Genomic DNA, 20,243 nt, shown 5'->3' with positions numbered 1-20,243 from the left:
GGTTAACGAGTGGGCTGAGCCACGATACGGTAAGCAGCGAGAAGAGACCGCCGGCGCCGAGAGGGTTGCGGTTGCCAGCGGCGGGAACAGTTGGACGAGTGTCTGTAATGGTCATGTTGCTTCAAAGTGGGTGGGGGACGGGCACCAGCTGCGGAATAGGGGGGTGGACTGGAGGAGGTGGATCCACTGGCGTCTGGCACCTGGTTAAGTACCAGTCTAGGCACTGGTCCTACTTGTGCACCGTCATCGTCTCTGGCCCAGCGGGCAACAGTGCGGACTGTGAACCTGCAGGTGGGACGGAATGTTCCCGGAGTGGAAGAGTGGAACAGCGCACGCGCTCATTCCGCCCCGTTGTGGAATAGCCCGTGAGTCACCTGCTGCAAGCGACACCACAGACTCCGGCACTACTACAAATTCCTTAGCGACCCGTCAAGGTGCCTGCCGCGACCTCGACCTGTTGATTATCCCTCAGTGCCCTCACCGTCTGCTCTAACGGGTGGCAACAACAATGGTCGTCATGAAGTCCCAATGAGGCCATCCGCATCTGGAGATTCAACCACCCGAGGGAGCCCGCTCCAACCTGTCGGAAATGACGAGTCTGCCGCAGCAAGCGGGGCAGGCGCGGACGCGGTTCCAACGCCTCCAACGCACGACGAGATTCGAGCTTACAGTACGATCCTGACATTGACGATGTGTCCTGGGGGACATCGAGCTGGTATGTACGCTCAGCAGGTCCGCAAATCAAAGGATATCGCCCAGTGGGTTTCCAGCGTTCCAGTACGTCAATCGCCACATGACGAGGGGAAGGGTTGGGGTTAGGGGTCGTTCGCTACTATTGAAGGAGACCCTGCTTCAACCGTTGCCTTTTTCCAACTTGAGGGATGGCTGAGGGATGGCTGCTGCATCGTCGAACCCCTCTGACGTTGTGGTGGGCTTTCATTCAGGGCCAGCCCAACTACAAGGTTATGGAAGTCTAAGGAAGCTGGAAAGAACACCGCGGCAACGGAAGACAGGCCACCTCATCATCAAGGCCCTAGCTGCAAACGCCAGCGCACCGAGTCGGGTGAAAATACTGTAGCTCTCCTGAAGCTAAGGCTTTAGCTCCAAACGGCCGGGCCTACACTCCGACGACGAGCCACTGCGACGTCTTGAAAACCATATGACCGTGGATTCGGTTAACTGGGGCGCGCAGCTAGCCGCCGTGACGGACAGGGACGTCAACGACAGGATTGGTTTGAAGCAAGTCGAACTGCATCTCCGTAGAGCCAGAGCCAACCGAGGGCAGCGGCGACAGTATTATCAGCGTGTCCGTCAATTTGCAAAGTATGCGACGTTTGAAGAGTTTCCAACCGAAGAAGAGTTTGCGCGCCTCACACGACTTGAGCGGACCGTCCTCGACGAGTTATGGGCTCTGTTTCCTCCGCAGGATGAACCGCTTGCGTACAGCCTTGCGGTGGACGCAATGCCATATTTAGGTGAGTTATGTCCTGTATATTTACCCCCCCCCCCCCCCCCGCGGCTTCCTCTTTTGTCTAATCATGGTCCGCACCTGCCTCGTCACAGGTGCCTATTGTGAGCTCTCACGCCTCTATGAGCGCCGTGGAATGCGGCTGTTTTCGGCTATCCCGCTGCGCAAATCTCGAATCCAGTCATCTGTTCGGTCAACTAAGGGATGCTCCAAACATCGTCAGCATTGATCTAAACAAGCGTGACCTCTGGTTCTGTCGAGACATCAAGAAGGAGCGGTCATTTCGGTACGTTTCAGTGGATTACTACTGCCCTGCTGTCCCCGCTGTCCCCGCTGTCGCCGCTGTCCCCGCTGTCCCCGCCCCCGCCATCCCCATCAACGCCCTCCTCAACCCTGTCCCCGTCCCCGTCCCCTTTCATTGTGGATTACGAACATGCAGGTATGATGTATCATGCATCGTCTTCAACTTTCGTAATACATGGGCTGACATCCATATCCCAGATCCCGCCCTGGATGAGTTTTACCAGGATGAGATTCACGTGGCACTCGCAATTGCTGGATGCGTTTCGAAAACTGACTGTTAGTCTCACCATCGTCGGTTCGTTGTCATCATCGTCCTTCCATTTTCTTACTGGATTCTTCTTCCAGATCCAAGGACACGGACGGTACATGGTACAAACGGTGTACGGGCGCAACATCTCGAAGAAACTGTTCAAACCCTCGAGAATGGCATAGCTAGCAACAAGATCCAGATCGGCGAAGTTAAGGAGCAGAGCCACATCACGCACCACCTCCGCCTGCGTGATGTGACTCTGCTTTCTAACTTCACCCATCTGGGTCTTAGGTCCAAACTGCTTGATCAGCAATCCACGCTCAGCCGGCAAACGGTGGATCTCGCCAATACCAGGTCTTGTATCGTAGCTCTGGAACAGGGTGAAGAAGTCTCAGGCCAGCAGCATACGACGGATCTTTCAGAACAGCAGGAAACCCAGCGCACTCTGGAAACAAATCTCATGGAGTTGCAGATGAAGACGGAAGCTGTGTTCAACCTTTTTCGTCTTGATCCGCAGGTACATCTTTCTTTGACGTTCTCTCGTTGTGACTTTCGACCCCTACTCATACCGGCTTCCATCCCTGATATAGCCTGGACGAGGGCGTATCAGCGATATACATGACGTAGCCTTAGACCGAACAGGATGTGAACGCTCTCAACACAGTGCTGGACATGGTCTAAGCTGAATATGTACTCGTTAAGAGTGATCAAGCAAGCTCATCGAACACAACTCCCGAGTTCATCTGAGTTCATCATATGTTTCTTAAGTGCAGTCCAGGTTTACCAAGGACCGATGAGCAAGCAAGGTCTTCTACCGGGTGATGCGGGTCGCTTTGGGCTAGGGCTAGGGTGAGCTCTACCGTACGCTCGCTGTACGATCTTAGTACTTCGACACCTAACACTAGCTTCCAGACTCATTCCATACCTCCGAGCTTCGTGCATTCGCTTCATCTCAGTTCCTCTGCATCATACAAGATGCCACCCAACTTTGAGTACGCCGAGACGGACAACGACGGCGATGACGGAAACTTCGCCGCAAACCTCGCCGGCCACCCTACCACGCTCTCATCCCACGATACCCTGGCCGTCATCCCCGAGCTGACGCCTCTGAGTGCGACACTAGCGTCCCTAGGACTAACACTGCATCCGAACCCATCACAGCATATCAGTCTCCACGATCCCCAGCATCAGCACCAGCATCAACAGCATCACCACCAACATCCGTTGCCATGACACGATATTCAACCTGACCGGCCAAAGGAATTTGTGCATCCTGCTCCGCTGGGTCCAGTGGCAAATTTCGCGTCCGAAATACCTCGAGGAATGGCCCCTCCTGCATACAATTACCAAGATCATATAGCACATCAGGAAACGGTTCATATGGTTGCTGTGATCCCGGACCCCCGGCATGCCAGATCCTACACCACAGTACTCAATGCCCGCACCACACCAGCATCCACAAGCGATGATGTACATGCCGCCAAACCAACATAGACCGCCGTATCTATCTGAAGTGTCGCACGAAACGATGATGCCTGATCTCGCGCGCCGCATACGAACCGACATCTCCACACGTAGCTGCCGCCGCATTCCCGGATATGCGGCACGATACCAATAGGTCGAGAAAAGCTATCCCTCCTACTCCGACAGATTCACAGTGGCTTGCCATCAGCTTCAAAGAAGATACCGAACGGTTCCTCTTGTTCGCCGCCTTCATGAAGGAGTCAAAGAGGCAACAGCATCGATGTTCGCGGCCTTCATGAAGGAGTCGAAGAGGCAACAGCATCGACACCACCCGTCCCAACATCATCCACAGCAACTCCCCGCCCCGCACCACCACAGCCTCCCCCCTTGCAAGCACGCCACGGCTCCATTCGACGGCAATTGCAACGATGAGAAGATCAGCGAGAGCGTCAACGAAGGGCAGTACAACTACGGACACGACAACCTAACACCGGCGAAGCCAAAGAACGGTTTAGCCACGTCGCCTATGGGTACGCTCCACGCCAGATACCCAGAATCTGATGCCCTCTCCGCGCTCAGCACGCAATGCTCCAGCGGTCTCGGAAACATTTCTGGTGCCATCACGGCCGGATACATCGATGTCGGTGTCGGAGCCGCTGTGACCACGTCGCGTATGGGTGCGCTCGATGCCGGAGACCCAGAATCTGTTGCCCTCTCCGCGGTCAACAAGCAATGCTCCAGCGGTCTCGCGAGCTGTGGAAACATTGCTGGTGCCAGCAAGGCCGGATACATGGATGTCGGTGTCGGAGCTGGTGTCTCTGCCATCGACATTGACGCCGAGATGGAAAACGCACTAATCGAGTCGAACGCGGAGGAGGTGAAGCGCACCGCGACGCCCGACTTTGACACGCAAGGATTCGCGGCCAAGGCACTGGGGCGTCTGCCGCCCCCCAACGGAGATCGCCTCCATACTCTCGTCACAACTGCCCACCCACGCCTCCTCATCCAGCGGCCCCGACCCCGCCGACTTGCGCCGTCTCGTCACGCGCACCCGCTTCTCAACCCCCCGCACTATTCATATCGGCCGGTCAGAAGGTCTCATTCACATTCCTCACCACAGGAAGACATCACCAAATCAATAATGACAGCGAATAGGAGATCGAAGAGGGACGGATGGCGCTGGGGACTATCAAAGTCGGGAAAGGGAAGGAAAACACATACTCGATGCATTTTGGGATGCGCGGACTTTTCGGTTTGGCTGGAAAGTCGGTTGGGAGACGATTGGTGGGGGTGGTGGGGGGGGGGGGGGGGGGGTGCGAAAGCGGGAGGTGTGAGGGGAGCGCTGGTATGTTGTTCCTCAGTTTTCGTAGTACCTCTGACGGCTCTGAAAATTCACCACCAACCTCTTTCTTCAGCGTCAGATGGGTCATATGTGGGGTTGGGGCTGGCGGATAAATCCTTTCCACGCATTGCGTTTTGTGGAATGGCAAGGATCTGTTCACCTTGCAGCCATGGTGTACACGCTTATGCGTCTATACGTCCCCATCGGGGAGTCCATGTGGGGATCCGTCGGGTTTCTCACCATGGTCCGCCTGCTTTCGGCGTCATTGGAGGCGGGGAAGAAGGTGGATGTTCAGCTGCTGGCCTTGCCACAGGCGCTGTGGAGAGGGGAGCTGAAGTGGCAGATTGTGAACGTTTGGTTGCTTTCGTGGGGAACGGCTGGGCTCGTTTTGGGGTGGGTACACACCAGCGTATGGTTGGAGACTCGGTGGGTACACCCCCACCATCCACCCAACCCTCTCCACCCAAACCTCCGCCCACTCACCGCACACTCACCCACCGTGGCCAAGAAAGACCGGCGGTCAAAGTCGTACGCGGGGCCAAGGTACTCGGATGCCGGCTTGCCCACGGACTCCCAAGCCGCCAATCGCGACGGGCGCGTCGCGAAAAGGGAGCTGAGCAAGCGCCAGGTCCTACGCGCTGCGGAGAGGGCGCGCAAGCTTGAGCGACGCCTCGCGGCAATGACGGCCCAAATGCAAACCTCAAAGCCGCCGCCGGTCCCTCATTGTCGTAGTCGTCCTCCTCCGCCGCCGCCGGTCCCTCCGCCTCCTCGTCCTCGTCGTCCTCCTCCTCCGCCGCCTCCTCCGCCGCCGGACCCTCCTCCTCCTCATCCAGAAGGGGGATGGGCGCCAGCGATCGCTCCTCCTCTTTCCACCCCCGCACACCCCCACACCACCATCCCCACCACCACCGACACCACCACCCCTCCTCACCAGCAGCCCCGGCAACAGTACGCAGGTGCGGCTGCACCAGCCGCCGCCGTGCTCGATGCCCGGGCGGCGTTTTTTGCGGGTGTTGGCTTTCCGGTAAGTTGAATCACTGTTCAGATCCTCATGCTCTTCGAATCACAAGGATTTCTGCTAACTGCATCTGTTTCCTCTCATTTCCCATAATCAGGGGGTGGGGCTGCCTGTGTTTGGCCCGCCGACTGCCGCCGAAGCGATGACCGGTGTCCCTGCGGGGCCGTGCCCTGGGGCTCCGAGCGTGCGCTTTTGAACGCGAGTACCACGGTGAATTGTTGAGAACATTACGCGCATGCCCAACATCGCTCTCCTATACCGATGTACAGTACTAGGGGCGGTACTAGGGGCGCGAGTGGCGTTGTGTTTGTGTTTTTGTATTTTTATTTACTATATTTATTATTTATTTATCTTAATGAAAATTGTTGCTCTCAATGTCAATGTTCACAAGTGCGCGTGATGGAGACTGAAATCACTGTATGCTCTGGACGAGGAACGTAGTTCATGAGTTCAATGGATGAGGAGAGGTAGCAATGGAGCATACACCTCCCCCGCTCCGAATGCGAACAGTCTTCCTGTGAGAAATGGTTCCGTGGGCTACCAACAGCAATCCCAGATGAATTACTGGTTCCGGCCAGATCGTCCACAAATTCATCGAGCTTGGCGACCATGTCCTTTCCATTCACCCTACCCGCCTGGGCGATCGCCTGGTGCGGACTACATCCCCTCGGCTTTGCAGAACTCCTCTATCCTCCAGGCCCGGCAATGCATGCTCCCGTGAAAATCATAACATGTAATATTGACGCATCCGGTTACCGCTCTCCGTTGCCTCCACATGGCGAACGTCCCGCCTTTCGAGTGAAGCAGCTGTCACTGGGTGCAGAGGACGCGTGGCGGCAGGGCAATATGAACGCCTCGACACATATCGGGGCGTCGGAAATCATCCAGCCACCCCTCCTCACAACCCAACCAAAGCTCTTGCGGTAGGCAAAATTTCCCCGTGTTGTGTCGCCCATCGCCGTTCTCAATCCTCATTGAGCTGCAAGAAAGTTTGAACGTCGACCTTGAAGCTTTGGAGACGCGCTGTCGATATTTGGAGACGCGCTGTCGATGTTTGGAGACGCGCTGTCGATATTTGGCGTCAATTCCAAATTCGGCAGATGATCCGCAAAATGCCCCCAATGGCCGTGCGTCGCTGGTGACATCACCTGCAGATCGCAGGGAAAAACAAGCAAGTGCAGGTCTTTGTTTTCACCATCGGGGGCTGATGCCGGGGGAAGGTGCTCATTCCTGGACTCCAGTGGACTGCATAAATACCCCCGAGACCACTCAGAGGGACCGGGATATCACCGTTTGGCCAAAAGAAACACGATCTTTGTCAATCCGACCTCGATCCACCACCAGCAAGCATCCAAACCACGCGTAGATCACGAATACACAAGCCATGCCTACTCCGAAACCCACCTGGAAGCAGACGTTCGGCGGGCTGGACAAGGACGCGTCCACGGATTTCGACAAGAGTGGCAAGCCGAGCGCCAAAAGGTGAGGTGTAGTGGGGCCCCAGCTTTTGCGCAAGTTGGGCATGCCAGTTGGAGAAAAGGGGGGTTTGCATTCTCATCTAATCTATCCCCGCAATTCCTCGCAGCCCATCCCCCACAAAACCGACTCCAGACACCTTCGCCTCCCGCCCCAACGCCGCGGGCGCCGAGCCTGCAACCCACTCTCCCTCGTCATCCCCGTCCTCCACCACCGCCGCCGACCTCACCAAACTCAAAGGCCGCACCGAAATCGACGGCGGCATCGTTCCCAAATCCGCCGACGAGGCCGCTGCGGCGACGGGGAGGCAGGCGGTGCAGAACAATCAGCACCCGAAATTGGTTACCGAGGAGGACCCCATGCATCGGGATGAGTGGGGGAGCGCGGGGAGTGGGGTTGGGGGTGTGAAGAGTAAGATGTAGATGTGGGTTGCGAAAGGGGCGGCGTCTTGGCTTGATATCTGTTTTGCGAGCGCATTTTATGTACATATTTTGAAATTGAGGCCGAATACATCCTTTTTGCCTGCACTGAATACGATCACCGGTGCAACAGATTCGAGCTGCAATCCCACACTGCGAACAGATGCCGTCAATCGGCCGCCGTCGCACATCGAAGATGAAAGCGAGGGTGTCCGACGCCGGATCGTCTCTCCGACGAACCACATCAACGATGGGCGCCATTCAGCGGCCATGTACCAGAAGATCCAATAAGATGGCGGTGTCCATGCATCAGTCCAGTGACTTACGTGGTAGAGCTGGGCCGTCGATTGTGAGTGCGGTCGATACATGGTGGGTGAATCGACGTGCTATTCGACTGCCTGGTTTTCGAAGCTATCAATGGCCAGTAAGCCGTGCTTAACTCAGGTGTCGCATGGTCCAGGTCGCACATCAAAAAATCCTGGCGAGTGTCAGTTAAACGTTGCTAGGAAGCCCTGCTTCCGGTATCCTGAGGAGCCTTCAGGTGTATGTCGCGCAGATGGAAAACAGCTCCAGAAAGTAGTGGCGGGTCTCGTTTCGACGTTCACGCTGAGCTAATTGGAGGATTGCCAGCCCTTCCACATCAACGGTAAACCTGGGATCATTTACGCATACCCATAGGCCAAAACCCCATAGCTTCTATATCTACTACCATAACGGCGAGACTCCCTCCTCGACAGTAGCGATCGTGCAAAATCGAAAATGGGACGGTGCGACCCGTGCTCACACGAAGTTGGGTCTAAGTGGCTCATATTCTCGAGTGTCTCGAATCTGACATGGTCGACAAGACTGACCTCGACAGAGCGTGAAGCCGAACAGACAGGTTTAGAGGTTTCTACAATCTGTTGATTCTCTGTCTGTTCTATGTGTCTTTTTTCTTGAGCCATAAACATTTCTCAAACCGAGTCGAAGGGTGAAGCAGGTGGAGTAAAAGTAGGATCAAATCTACGAGGTATGAACAATTCCCAAACTCGACTACATGACGACAAATATGAGAGGAGGGGAGGGGATAATAGGCGACGCAACACTACTGACTGAAAACGAACACCGAGAGAAGTACGTCAACCACTCATGGGGCCTCATGGGGCCTCATGGCTACGGTAGGACAGGCCGGACTAAAAGGTGGAAGATCCGGTATCAGTGAGAAGTGTGAAGGGAAGGCAGAAAGGGAAGGATTTGACTGGGACATACAGTATAAGGAACATGTAACGGCCTAGTGCCTTGGCTCCTGTGCGGAACTCGGAAACGCTCAGCAGCACCTGCAAATCGGATCCTGGTCCAAAGAAGTGTGATTACATCTTGGCGCTCCCCAAGGACACTCATCTCACGCAGTACCGGTACGAAGAATTCTCGGCCGGGGAGAATTCAGGGTGTATTGGTGTGGAATGGAAGCACGCGCGAGAGAATTTGGTTGATGGTTGCAAGGTAGCTAGGGCACATTTTCTCAAATTGGCTTCGCAATTTACTTCATTGTACATAAATACATTTATAACATTTATACATATGGCTTAACCACATTTCTTCACTGGAGTGAACACTGCGGAAGCTGTACGTGAAGCCGCGACTTGGACCGGAAGTTGCGGCAAAGCAGAAATGAGCTCTGCATTATACGCTGCACCTTCCCGCGATACAAGCCGCTTTCTAAGATCATTGTTGGGTATAATTGTAGTGCGCAGGAAGACAATCAGATCCAGAGCATCTTGGATCCTTTCCGCTGCTGGTCCGAGCTCGAATGTGCGTACCGCGGCGTCTTGTAGATAGATAAGGCTCCGGTCGGCTTCATTATAGATAGGGCGTATGGTGGAGAACGTCACATGTAAGCCATTAATGAGCACGACATACAGTTTGATGCTGTTGACTTCGGAAGTTGTTATCCCCCGCGCGTTTGCTAGTATGCGTCCTACTCGTGCCAAGGTCTCGTATCATACTCGCCCGCAGTCGCGCCACTCTCTTCCAGTCGCGCCACTGGAAGAGAGTGCCCGGCTTCACGCAGCGCGGGAAGTACCGGGTCGAGTATGATACGAGACCTTTGGCACGGGTAGTTCGAATACGGCCTCGGAAACGACCACGACACTGTCTTTGTGGCGTTCGGTCCCGTTGACTTGCACTTCCGCAATCAATCCCGCGAAGAAGGCACCGTCGTAGCCAGATGCAATTAACGCAATGTCCCCCCTGGCGGAGCCTTCCCCGGAATGTCCAGGCAGCTGATGTTGGAATTCCATCACTAACTTGACCGTTGCTGTATGACATGAAACGGCCTTGCCAAAGATTTTCGCCCAAAATTGGCGGACTTGTGCTTCCGACGGCCTGGCTCCAGGTCCTCTCGCCGGCGTTGGGCAATACGTGACCATTGTTGAAACTATTGAGATTATTGTCAGGGAATCGATGTAATAGTGGGCGCGGTACAGGCCAGGAATCAGACGAGCTAACAGACTCCTCCCTACAACTGGCAACCCGACCAGTACCGGGATGATTGGCGCCGTTGTTGAGTTCTCGTTGAGAATGTGCGAAACCGTGTTGAGGTCTATCATTGGTAGGAGCTTCGCAGGCCTTTCTTCGGTTGGCAATTCGGGAAGTCCCGCCTGTTTGTACAATTCTTCCGGTACGCAGCTCCAATCCAGTTTTGCTAAGGCATGTCGGCCCCGTTGTCGCTGGTAAAAGTTGTGATTTGTTCCCAGAATTTCAGCGAGTTTCCATAACTGATCAATGTACGGTGCATGTGAAGTTTGGTGGCAGTTGTCGGGCGACTCAATATGTTGACTTTGACGCAAATCACTAACAGCGCTGGGCCGAAGGTCAGTCAATGGAGTCACGTCAAAGAAAGGCTCATGTTCATCGGAGCTTGAGGAAAGTGGAGTTAATTGCCGTTGCTTCTTTGGAAACGGGGGTTGCTCTTCCTCATCCTATGCGGCAGCAGGAGTAGGTTATTTCGGCCCGTATGAAAAGACTGGGTGTCTGTACAAGCACCTACCTCGCTCTGCATTGTTTCCAGACAGCCGGTCCATGTTTGCTATGCAACCAGGGCACTATGTGTTTCGGCAGTCTGATCGCGACGTGTTAAAATACATGCGCATGAAAATTGAAAATGCTGAAGCTGCTATTACCTTTGCCGAGATCAGCTCGGCGGATGATTGCACTTTCGCTAGTGTTTGCAATGTAGTTGCTTCCGGGCTCCCAAGCCATGTAGACAAAGCGCCGAAGTAATCGCTTGCCTTTAACAAGAGACTAGCGGGTTAGCACGATGTATAAAAGAAGGAACGACCTCCGTGCACGCAATCTGTCATGCTTCCTGGCCTTTGAACAGAACCGGTGATCCCTGCGTGCCTGAGGGCCAGCACAGGGACCTACATGAGCCCGAGTGGCCCACGCAGTTCCTGGGCCTGGAGCCAGACTGATAACATGCATGAAGGACCCTAAACAGGACCGTGAGACTCCGCGGAGACTCACTAGGCAGGTCCTGCCCACTATTCCCAATGGTCCCCGCGTGCCCGAGTGGCCAGCACGGGGACCTGCATGAGCCCGAGTGGCCTGCATGTGGGGTGGAGGGTGTTTCGTTCCAGAAAAACAGGTGACAGCCGGACCAGAAAGGATTTCTACTTAAGTTGGATTTGTTGAGGATTTTCTCCGCACTTTTCCGATGGGAAAAGGCTCCCAGTCCACGAGACAATATTCCCACGTTTCTCTTAAAGCTTTGTACAATTGATCGCTCCGTGTGAACTTTGTACGGTTCTGTTCCGATTCTAAACCTGGCATACGTGATTGGATCATATTGGGCGGGTGGGATGTCTTGCCAGTAGCCTAGAAACCGTTGTTCAACGCAAGATAAAAGGCGAATTCAAGACAGCAAAGACTCACGGGAATAGGTAAGCTGGCCCAGCACCAGGGGTGGGACGAGCGTTCGCTTCCGCTTCGGCATGTTGGTCTTGATGATGGTGCCGATGATGCCTCGCATTAGGGCTTCAACCTATCAACTGACCCATCTTCTTCCACGGCGTTCAGCACGGAGGGTCCGGGAGGCGGGGGCTTGATTGCGCGTGAAGACCAGCACCGTGCATTTGCTGAGTAGCTTGGATGGGTGGTTATTCTGGTGTTGTTAGAAACTCCCGAGTCGACAAAGATCCAGCGATGAGCGAATGCGGCATCGATGATCCTCTTCCCTAAAGCTTTCGCCGCGGTGCGTCCAATCGGCGCTGAACACTCCCAGCGTTTCCAAAGCACCTTTGGATGGCAAACAAAGAGGACGGCGCGCGGGGTTGTGGTGGCTGGCAGATCCCTGTTCCGAACGGGCGCAATGCTTGCTGGTACTCTCTGAGACGGGTAAAGCTCTGGGATGGCGTCAGCGGGGTGAGCGGAAGATGAAGGGCGGACCCGAACTTGGTCGATCTGACGCGAGGACCGAGAAGAAAATTCACCGGACCTTCACATGATGCTGTTGGCCAGGAATCTGGCGATCGTCGAACAGGAATCCCGCGACGGACGGACATCCGCAGAGGGAAACGACCGCTTCATTCACCCGAATCCGATAAGGAAGGGGCCCTCCGCACGCGGAAAGGGGTTCGGCACCGCCGGGTGCGAATCAAGACTTCCTCCATCGACGACCGGTCGAAGCACCGGTTGTGCATCTGGCGGGCTGCCGACGACTTCGGGAAGCAATCCTCGCTCTTCAACCGGAGCTAGGACTCGCGTCTCTGCCAGATTTCCCCGCGGCCAGTTCTCGCCTCCTCGGTCGAAGCGGCCGGCAGACAAAACGTCGATAGACGCAAATACCCGCTCAACGCAACACACTGCCAAATTCAGGGGAGGAGACGATAATAGGCAGCAGCCTATGCACACGTTCGTAGACAGATTACCCGACCAGCGACGGGGTTTTTGGAACCGCTTGATGAGGGTAGTTACGGCGTCTACCCGCAGGTTTAGGTATCACCTGTATTAGGGGCTGAGATACAGTAGATACAGCAGCAGGAGATACAGCTCTCTCACCGTTTTCCGGAATGTACATAGATCGAGAATATAACCACGTTTTTGGGCATCGAGACGTTCGAACGTTTGAGTGTGGACGTTCCGAACTGGGTAGAGAAGAGACATGTTTGCTGTCTTTGACTTTTGCAAAATCCCCAGCTCCCCAACCTCGAGATCCCACTCAAGCCTGATCATCCCCGCAGATCTGCCAAAATCCCAGCTTTCCCACTTCACAAAAAACCCCCCAGTTCCTGCCGAAACTCCCAACAACCCAATCTCACTTTCCCACCGCGTTTCGCCAGGCCATATACATTATACATGCACATATACGGATATCGCAGGAGGCGGGGGATGTATCTCGCCATCGCTCGGTCGGTGGTTTGTGTTCGACTGGGGGTGATGGGAAGCGGCCGATGTCGGGGGGCGGGAGATGAACGGGGACGCCATGGTTGCGGATTCGGGGGGTGGAGGGGATCTGAGGCGCGGTCTATCTACAGGACATCTGGGGGCGTGGTCTTATACCGACTCGGATCCCGGTTGGGCGACTGGTGAAACGAGAGATCATTGATTAGGGGTTTGGTTGCTCAGAAAGTGCGATCCGCCAATGCGATAATCCAATAGACTTACTGGGTACGAAATGGGGTTTTCGAGTGTGACGTGAGGGTTGAGGCACGATCCGGCGTGACCCGCTGATGAATGTGTGAATGCATTCCCGCGATAACGTCCACAGCCGAGTATCTTGAAAACCAGGTCGTACTCCACCAGGCGATGATGCAAATGTCCACAATCGAGTCTCGGTATCCAGAACGGACCTAAATCGTACTCCACTCTTCGCCATCAACCACCCCCCACAACCCCCCCATCCCTCCCCACCACCCTCACAACCCCCTCAACCATCCTAACCCTCATCCCCCACTTCCCCAACACTCGCAAGCCCCCTTCCCCAATCCTCACCCCCCTCCCCACCATCTCCCGCGCCACACTCCCCACAGCCCCCTCATCCCCCTCACACGCCACAAGCAACAACCTCCACATCCCCTCATCCGCCTCTATCCCCAGATGTGTCATCTCACCGATGAGCCGCCGGAGGGTGGGGCCGTCTTTGCGGCGGGCGTAGGCGCGGGCGAGGGTCGTGAAGAGGCGGAGGTCGGGTGAGACGCGCGGGGAGTGGGAGGTTAGGCAGGTGCGGATGTTGGTGAGTGCCGTGTCGAGGTTGGTGAGATCGGTGGGTGTAGACCAGGCGTTGCGGTTGTACATCCACACGAGGGTCGTGAACGTCTCCACGGTGGGTCGGACGGCGTATTCTTCCATCTGCGTAAGCACGGCGAGGGTGGATTCGGTGGTGCCGTGCCGTGCGTGGGCGGCGATGAGGGCGTTGAATATTGCTGCGTCCGGCTGAATGTTCCGTGCGAGCATTTCGTTGAGGAGGACGGTTGCAAAGGGGAGGTGTTGACGGGTTCGGGTGTGGGCGGTGATGAGGACTGTATAGGTTACGACGTCCATTTGTAGGGTTGTGGGTGTGTCCGGGAGGGTGGAAATGAGGTGGCGGATTTCGGTAGGTGTGAGGTGGTAGGATTTGAGGGTTGCGTGGATGTAGGATGTGGTTGCCAAGGGGGATTTGAGGTGGGGGTCCATTGCGTGGAGGAGGGTATGGGCTTCGTCGGTCATTCCCAGCCTGCAGAGGCCGTCGATGATGGTGGCCATGATGACTTTGTTGAGGGGAATGTCGGCTGCATGCATCGCGCGGAGATGTTGGAGAACGACATCATACGACCTCTGCACCCTTAACGCCGTCCATATCAGCACGCCGTAGGTATGGGCGTCGGGCTGGTGTCCGCTGGTGACCATCTCGTCAAAGTACTTTGTGACCATGTCCTCATCGCCGCGTTTGGCGTAGATATCCATCAGCATCGTGTACGTGACCGCGTTGGGCTCGAATCCGTGTTCGATCATCTGATCATAGACCTCGAACGCCTCCTCATCCAGTCCAGAGCGCAAAAGCCCCTGTATCACCACCGTGTACATCCGCTGAGATGGGGCAGCCTCCCGCAACACCCTCCTTGCGCCCTTCACATCCCCTTCCAAGAAGTACGCCGACACAAGCAACCGGTCCATCTGCCGCCGCGGCGTCAATCCCATCCGCCTCGCTTGATCCCACACCTCCATTGCTTTCGCGCCGTCCCCGGTCTCGACATAAATCTGCATCGTGTGTAGGTACGTGAATACATTCGGGTTCATGCCGGCGTGATGCATGCGCTGCACCACTCCATGGAATGCTGCTACGTTCTTTGTCCGCGCGCAGTGGGCTAAGATCTGGTTGTAGCAGTGTGTGTCGGGCCGCGTGCCGCTTCTGCCGCTGAAAGTTTCCAAAAACCGGACCGCTTCGTCCGGCCCGTTGTTATCCGCGTAGATTCCCGTTACGATCGAGAGGAGCCTCACGTCGGGGTTGCTCCTCGTGTGCGTTCGTTTACTGAAGAACGACATTGCCTTGCTGAGGTACGCGGTATGGGCTTGCAAGAGCAATAGAGTATATAGGCCGGGTTCGCGGGGTATCGTTGCTGGCAGAGAGCCGGGTATCGAAGTTGGAGTTATGGAATGTGGTTGGAGATAATGTTCGAGTGGACTGACCGTAATGTCACGGGCGGGAGCGATCGAGAAGCATCTGGCTGTACGGCGGCACCATACAGCGAAGGTGAACATCGGCAGGCATGGGCAGCGGCTTTGTAGGTTGACGCCGGGGGGTATAGTAGTTGGCTGATAAAGTAAGGTATAGGTCAGTTAGAGGTTAGAGGGTTGTTTGGTACAGTCCCTCCAGCTTTGCATTGCGGGGCAGACTGCGGGGTACGTACCATGCAGGAGATGCAGGCGTGACTTTCCAAAGTGGACTTTTTCTTCAGGGTCCTTTCGAACGAAAAGCAGGCGAGCCGGTGTCGACATGCCGCTGCAATCATAACCGTCCTCTTCAAGGTACAATGGGAGCGCCATTCTCGCCCCCGATCCCTACTCACCCACTCACTCACCCACTCACTCACTCTCTCTCTCTCTGTCTCTCTCTCTCTCTCTCTCTCTCTCTCTCTCTCTCTCTCTCTCTCTCTCTCTCTCTCTCTCTCTCTCTCTCTCTCTCTCTCTCTCTCTCTCTTGCGCTCAGGTAACCTCGGGCATACCTCCACGCCGCGCATCTACTTGGAAGGAACGGGACGGTCCGCAACACCATGGTGAGAATTAGATGCAGCGACACTCGTCCACAGCGCTATCAACTCGCGATCGCTTGAGGCAGCCAATAGAGGCAGTCTCGCGATTCGTTTGCCATTCTACCTCGAAAACCCGCTCCCATGCCCCCGTGACGACCTACCTACCGTACTTTGCCCCCAACTAACTCACGTACACTCCATTCCCCAGGCAAATCACCATGACAGTGTCGAAGTCAAAGCCACCAGTGTCGAAGTCAAAGCCGCCACGGCGACGTTCCTAAGCCAATCAGGCCAGGGGAAAGGCGGCAAACCAACAGCGTACACTTTCGCGCCGCGCCTATGTCGTGTTGTGTTGTGTTGCTGTACATGTAATACGGGCAAGCTCCTCAACCAGCACCGCGCGATCCTCTTGCGCCGCGAGCTCCTCGACCAGCCCCGCGAGATCCTCTAGCTCTAACGGCGCCGCGAGATCCTCTGCCGGCACCACTCGGACCAGCCGTACTCGGACCAGCAGTACTGGGACCTGCGGTACTCGGACCCGCGGCAATCGGACCAGCAACAGCAACATTGTCAGCGGGTGAAGGAGGTAAGGCCACGGTACCCGCGCTGATAGTGTATATGTTGTAAGTGGCGGGTGGAGCAACCAGTTGAGCAAGGTATGCGCTCTGGAACAGAGAAGGAGATGAGGAGCCTGTCCAACGGGAGGGAACGGCATCATTCCACTTACCAAATCGCCATTAGTCATACTAACTGGCTGCGGTAGCAGGGAATCGAGATTGAACCACGACCCATTGATCCTCCTGAATGCCATCCAATGGGCCCTTGAATGTACTACTATCGCACCCGAGTCGTGGACAGGGTCCGTCCCACTCTGATGCTGCCAGCGGTTCATCTGCAAGCCAAGAGACCTCACCGCACGGTCCAAGACTTGCACGGAAAAATCTCCCTGAGCAGCCCAGTTGTGGCTGGGATCGGCAGGAACAGTGCCTGTAAGGGACGCCTCCGCCGCGTCCAATTCCTGAGCAAAAGCCGTCATGGTGGTTTGGGTGAAATACTGGCCCTGTAGCGCGTTGTTCAAGGCGTGCAAACCGCAGAGAGCAAGACGCTGTCGTTCATGGTAGATGGGGGCAATGTTGGCTCTCCTTCTTGACCGACGTACTGTATATACCTCGAGGCTCAAAAGCGTCCCACCCTTCCTTGAGGAATCACTTATCACGATGTCATTTTGTTCCATGCTTTAGTGGCCGTTGTTGCCAACAGACTTCCACTACTGCCTCTTCCTGCTCTCCCACCGGCGGCAGTGATGGTCGAGACCGGTAGGAGAGCAGGAAGATACCTGCGACTGTGAGTTGACTTCTCTTTGCTTAATCCTCTTTGCTTAATCCTCTGTTTTCCCACTGTTTCGCCGTTCCGTGGCGAATAGCACCGCACCTACTAAATTGGGCTTTCGTTCCATATATCTTTAGATTCAGCCCGGCGGCTCAATTGATTAGACTTTTCGGGGATGGGAAACGGTCCCGCAGGAGGGGCTGTGTTGATGAACTTGTAACCTTTACATATAATTTTGAATTCTATACAATCTATGACACCCCGGCCTTCCGCAAACAAATCCACATCCTTCCATCTAACGTCCTGACAAAAATGGAGGTTCTATAAGGTATTTATATGCGGTCGTAATCTCAGCAGCCGATCGAGCCAGCCCTGGATAATATACCCGTGTTCCTGCTTGCAAGATGTGCTCTCATGCTTCCATGGACCCTTCACTTTGCTACCTTTCTAGGAGCGAGCGGCATCGGGCCCGCGGATTCACTGAGCCCTCCTACGTTGATGGGCTGACTGCTCCAAATTCTTCTTCCATGATGAGAGCTGGACCCCTTGACGGGACATGCAGTCGTTCGGTGTCCTCAGACAATGTTCGTAGGCCGCTTCATCCTCGCGTTCCACGGTTCCTGCCGCTTTTCCAGCTCTCATACTGAATGAAGACATACAGCGCACAAGTGACAATCAGAGCGATTTTAACCCCCCTCCAAGCGGCCATAAGTGTTCCCCTCAATATGTTGAAGACGGCGACTGTGGCGAGGTAGCCAAGTAACACTGTCACAAACAGAACCGCGAACGATACACGTTTATCCTGGGTTGCAAGTGAGAGGCCATACGCCTTCAGAGTATGTACCGAGAAGAATGGCGGAACCCGGCCGCCGACGTGCGAAGGTTGTGGTGGGTCGTAGTCTGTGCGATATGGCATTCTCCTCGGGATTTGGCTTTGCCTTCGGAATTTCACTTCCACATGGGAAACGGGGAAGTCTAGTGGAAGACCCACGTCCTTCGGTGCTGCACACGATACAATTCTGTGATACGTCCTTCTGCGCTGTGGCCGACCGACCACCTTGTGGTGCAGTGGGAGAAGGCTGTTGGAGAGACGCGTCACCCCCAACAGTCAGTCCCTCGTGGGATAATCTGGTGGGGACTCTGGGCTTTGCGTGACTTGACTGTGGAGGACCGCACACTCACTTGGATACGTAGTAGACCTGAAACCTTCGTTCACATCGCTACCTCGGGGCCTATCTCGGAGCATGGCCGACAACACGGAATACCTTATCGAGGTGAGTGGCAGTGGACGGCGTTTCGGCAGCTCTGGCTACGTGCGAGACCGGCCGTGCTGTTCCCAAGAGGCCGTTTCTAACTCGCGCGCCGTTTCTACAGTATGCGTCTTCAGGAAGGGCAAAGTGCAAGGCAGGCAAGTCCTGCACCGAACCCACCATCAAAGTAACTTGAAATGTTTTCCAAGGAGTGGCCCCACGTCTGAAGATATCTAATAGCAGTACTATTGCAGAAAGGGGAGCTTCGTGTAGGAACGTCGTTCGAAGCGAAGAACGGGACACCCATGAACACCTTCAGACACTGGTATGGGACTTATCTACAACCGGCAGAAATCGGGGTAGCAACTAACCTTTTTGTCTACGACGTATCACCCAATAGGGGTTGTGTTACTACGAAAGTTTTGCAAAATCTCAAAGCCAAAGTCGATGATGTGGAAGCCTTGAATGGTTTCGACTCGTTAACCGAAGAAGATCAGGAGATGGTCCGAAGTGCATGGGAGGCCGGCGAGATGGTATATACGCAAATCTTCTGTTCGCGAAGGCTGTTGTTTGGCATCGCACCTGACTGTGCACGGGTGGCTCATTGATCTTCTCTTTGCTCTCTTTAGCCACCTAAGGAAGCGAAGGGAGATGCGAGCGATGAGGAAAATGGTACCACCGCCAAAGCCGAAAGCAAAAAACCTGCGGCAAAGTCCACATCCTCGAAAGCGAAAGCTGCGCCCAAGAAGAAAGGAGCTAAAGCTGGAAGCGACGAAGAAGAGGCAGCCGGAGACGAAACAGAAGAAGACGAGAAGCCCAAAGGAAAAGGAAAAGCCAAGGCTGCTCCACGAAAGACGGCGGCGGCGGCAAAGAAGGCCAAAGCCGCCCCGAAGGAAGAAAACGGTGAAGATGTGACAGATGATGTGGAAAAGAACGAAATGCCTGTCACGTCCCGCAAATCTTCCGCGGGCAAGAAAGCTGCCGCCCCGAAGAAAGCGGCTACCCTCAAAGAAGCCGAAAGCGAAGTCGAGGAAGAGGAGGAGGCGGAGAAACCCAAACCGAAAGAAAAGGCAACTCGCAAGGCGGCCGCTCCAAAGGCCAAAGCTGCACCTCGAGGCAAGAAGGCTACTGAGGAGGAAGACCACGGCGACGCCGGCTCCGAGCCTGAGGAAGAAGCGAAGCCCAAAGCTAAACGCGGCGCGGCAGCGAAAGACAAGCCTGCTCCGGCGAAGACTGCCCCGGCGAAACGTACGCGCACTACCCGTGCCGCTAAGGCCGACGACGAGGAGGAGGTTGAGCCTCAAGCTGCGAGCCCCAAGAAGAGGGCAAGGAAGTAGATGGGGTGCAGCTGCTATAGTACCTTGCTGTATGCACATCGTCGCTTAGGTGCACCGTGGGAAAACCTACGACTCAAGCCTGTGCGCAACGCCCCCTTTCCGTTTCGGTCTACCTTTTACTGGTAGCTACTGTGGTTGCAACTACCCGTCTGGATGTATTGGAGTCGGCTTACCGGCAAGTCCACGGGTGCACATCCTAGTTCTTTAGCATATTCCCCTGTATTTCACATATTGCAAATATGATATCACGAAACAGAGTGGAAGGAGGGCTGCACGATGAGAAGAGCACCCAGAAGCGGAGGCAGCACTACCACGCATGTCAGACCAGGCTGCAGTCCAACTGCCGTTCCATGGGCTTCGGCGACCTCTATTCCGTTCAG

At 55.3% G+C, this 20,243-nt stretch overlaps 8 protein-coding genes across 8 annotated transcripts; 4 read left to right on the top strand and 4 right to left on the bottom strand.

Annotated features, from left to right (window-relative positions):
• Positions 1 to 1,159: 1,159 nt before the first annotated feature.
• Positions 1,160 to 2,702, top strand: EV422DRAFT_567984 (uncharacterized protein; the record flags this gene model as incomplete). The annotated part of the gene is made up of 6 exons (XM_053072601.1): positions 1,160 to 1,475; positions 1,564 to 1,655; positions 1,766 to 1,907; positions 1,970 to 2,047; positions 2,117 to 2,538; positions 2,655 to 2,702. 6 exons carry the CDS (start codon positions 1,160 to 1,162, stop codon positions 2,700 to 2,702), a joined length of 1,098 nt encoding a protein of 365 aa, XP_052925277.1.
• A 1,063-nt stretch (positions 2,703 to 3,765) lies between these two features.
• EV422DRAFT_567982 (uncharacterized protein) lies at positions 3,766 to 4,640 on the top strand (the record flags this gene model as incomplete). The annotated part of the gene is made up of 2 exons (XM_053072600.1): positions 3,766 to 4,423; positions 4,495 to 4,640. The coding sequence occupies 2 exons, from the start codon at positions 3,766 to 3,768 to the stop codon at positions 4,638 to 4,640; spliced, it is 804 nt and encodes a 267-aa protein (XP_052925276.1).
• A 167-nt stretch (positions 4,641 to 4,807) lies between these two features.
• EV422DRAFT_531299 (uncharacterized protein) lies at positions 4,808 to 6,216 on the top strand. Its single transcript, XM_053070458.1, has 3 exons — positions 4,808 to 4,830; positions 4,901 to 5,851; positions 5,943 to 6,216. Exons 2-3 carry the CDS (start codon positions 4,907 to 4,909, stop codon positions 6,039 to 6,041), a joined length of 1,044 nt encoding a protein of 347 aa, XP_052925275.1. The 5' UTR covers positions 4,808 to 4,830; positions 4,901 to 4,906; the 3' UTR covers positions 6,042 to 6,216.
• A 3,133-nt stretch (positions 6,217 to 9,349) lies between these two features.
• On the bottom strand, positions 9,350 to 10,959 carry EV422DRAFT_75507 (uncharacterized protein). The gene is made up of 3 exons (XM_053074366.1): positions 10,902 to 10,959; positions 10,769 to 10,840; positions 9,350 to 10,700 (listed from the first exon to the last, which is right to left on the bottom strand). The coding sequence occupies exons 2-3, from the start codon at positions 10,778 to 10,780 to the stop codon at positions 9,783 to 9,785; spliced, it is 930 nt and encodes a 309-aa protein (XP_052925274.1). The 5' UTR covers positions 10,781 to 10,840; positions 10,902 to 10,959; the 3' UTR covers positions 9,350 to 9,782.
• On the bottom strand, positions 10,673 to 11,984 carry EV422DRAFT_75546 (uncharacterized protein). Its single transcript, XM_053074367.1, has 3 exons — positions 11,653 to 11,984; positions 10,902 to 11,595; positions 10,673 to 10,840 (listed from the first exon to the last, which is right to left on the bottom strand). The coding sequence occupies exons 1-2, from the start codon at positions 11,747 to 11,749 to the stop codon at positions 11,078 to 11,080; spliced, it is 615 nt and encodes a 204-aa protein (XP_052925273.1). The 5' UTR covers positions 11,750 to 11,984; the 3' UTR covers positions 10,673 to 10,840; positions 10,902 to 11,077.
• A 1,017-nt stretch (positions 11,985 to 13,001) lies between these two features.
• On the bottom strand, positions 13,002 to 15,499 carry EV422DRAFT_75294 (uncharacterized protein). Its single transcript, XM_053074364.1, has 4 exons — positions 15,385 to 15,499; positions 13,778 to 15,314; positions 13,384 to 13,598; positions 13,002 to 13,301 (listed from the first exon to the last, which is right to left on the bottom strand). Exons 2-4 carry the CDS (start codon positions 15,238 to 15,240, stop codon positions 13,273 to 13,275), a joined length of 1,707 nt encoding a protein of 568 aa, XP_052925272.1. The 5' UTR covers positions 15,241 to 15,314; positions 15,385 to 15,499; the 3' UTR covers positions 13,002 to 13,272.
• A 785-nt stretch (positions 15,500 to 16,284) lies between these two features.
• EV422DRAFT_496733 (Josephin-domain-containing protein) lies at positions 16,285 to 17,181 on the bottom strand (the record flags this gene model as incomplete). The annotated part of the gene is made up of 1 exon (XM_053067897.1): positions 16,285 to 17,181. The coding sequence occupies one exon, from the start codon at positions 17,179 to 17,181 to the stop codon at positions 16,285 to 16,287; it is 897 nt and encodes a 298-aa protein (XP_052925271.1).
• A 1,067-nt stretch (positions 17,182 to 18,248) lies between these two features.
• Positions 18,249 to 20,001, top strand: EV422DRAFT_75386 (uncharacterized protein). Its single transcript, XM_053074365.1, has 6 exons — positions 18,249 to 18,407; positions 18,471 to 18,550; positions 18,651 to 18,713; positions 18,781 to 18,851; positions 18,927 to 19,059; positions 19,156 to 20,001. The coding sequence occupies exons 2-6, from the start codon at positions 18,521 to 18,523 to the stop codon at positions 19,861 to 19,863; spliced, it is 1,005 nt and encodes a 334-aa protein (XP_052925270.1). The 5' UTR covers positions 18,249 to 18,407; positions 18,471 to 18,520; the 3' UTR covers positions 19,864 to 20,001.
• The last annotated feature ends 242 nt before the right edge of the window (positions 20,002 to 20,243 follow it).

The sequence above is a fragment of the Fimicolochytrium jonesii genome (genome assembly GCF_025526975.1).
Source record: "Fimicolochytrium jonesii strain JEL569 chromosome Unknown EV422scaffold_13, whole genome shotgun sequence".
Classification (NCBI taxonomy): domain Eukaryota; kingdom Fungi; phylum Chytridiomycota; class Chytridiomycetes; order Spizellomycetales; family Powellomycetaceae; genus Fimicolochytrium; species Fimicolochytrium jonesii.
Note: the sequence above shows the minus strand (reverse complement) of the source record. Positions and strands in the feature narration are given on the sequence as shown.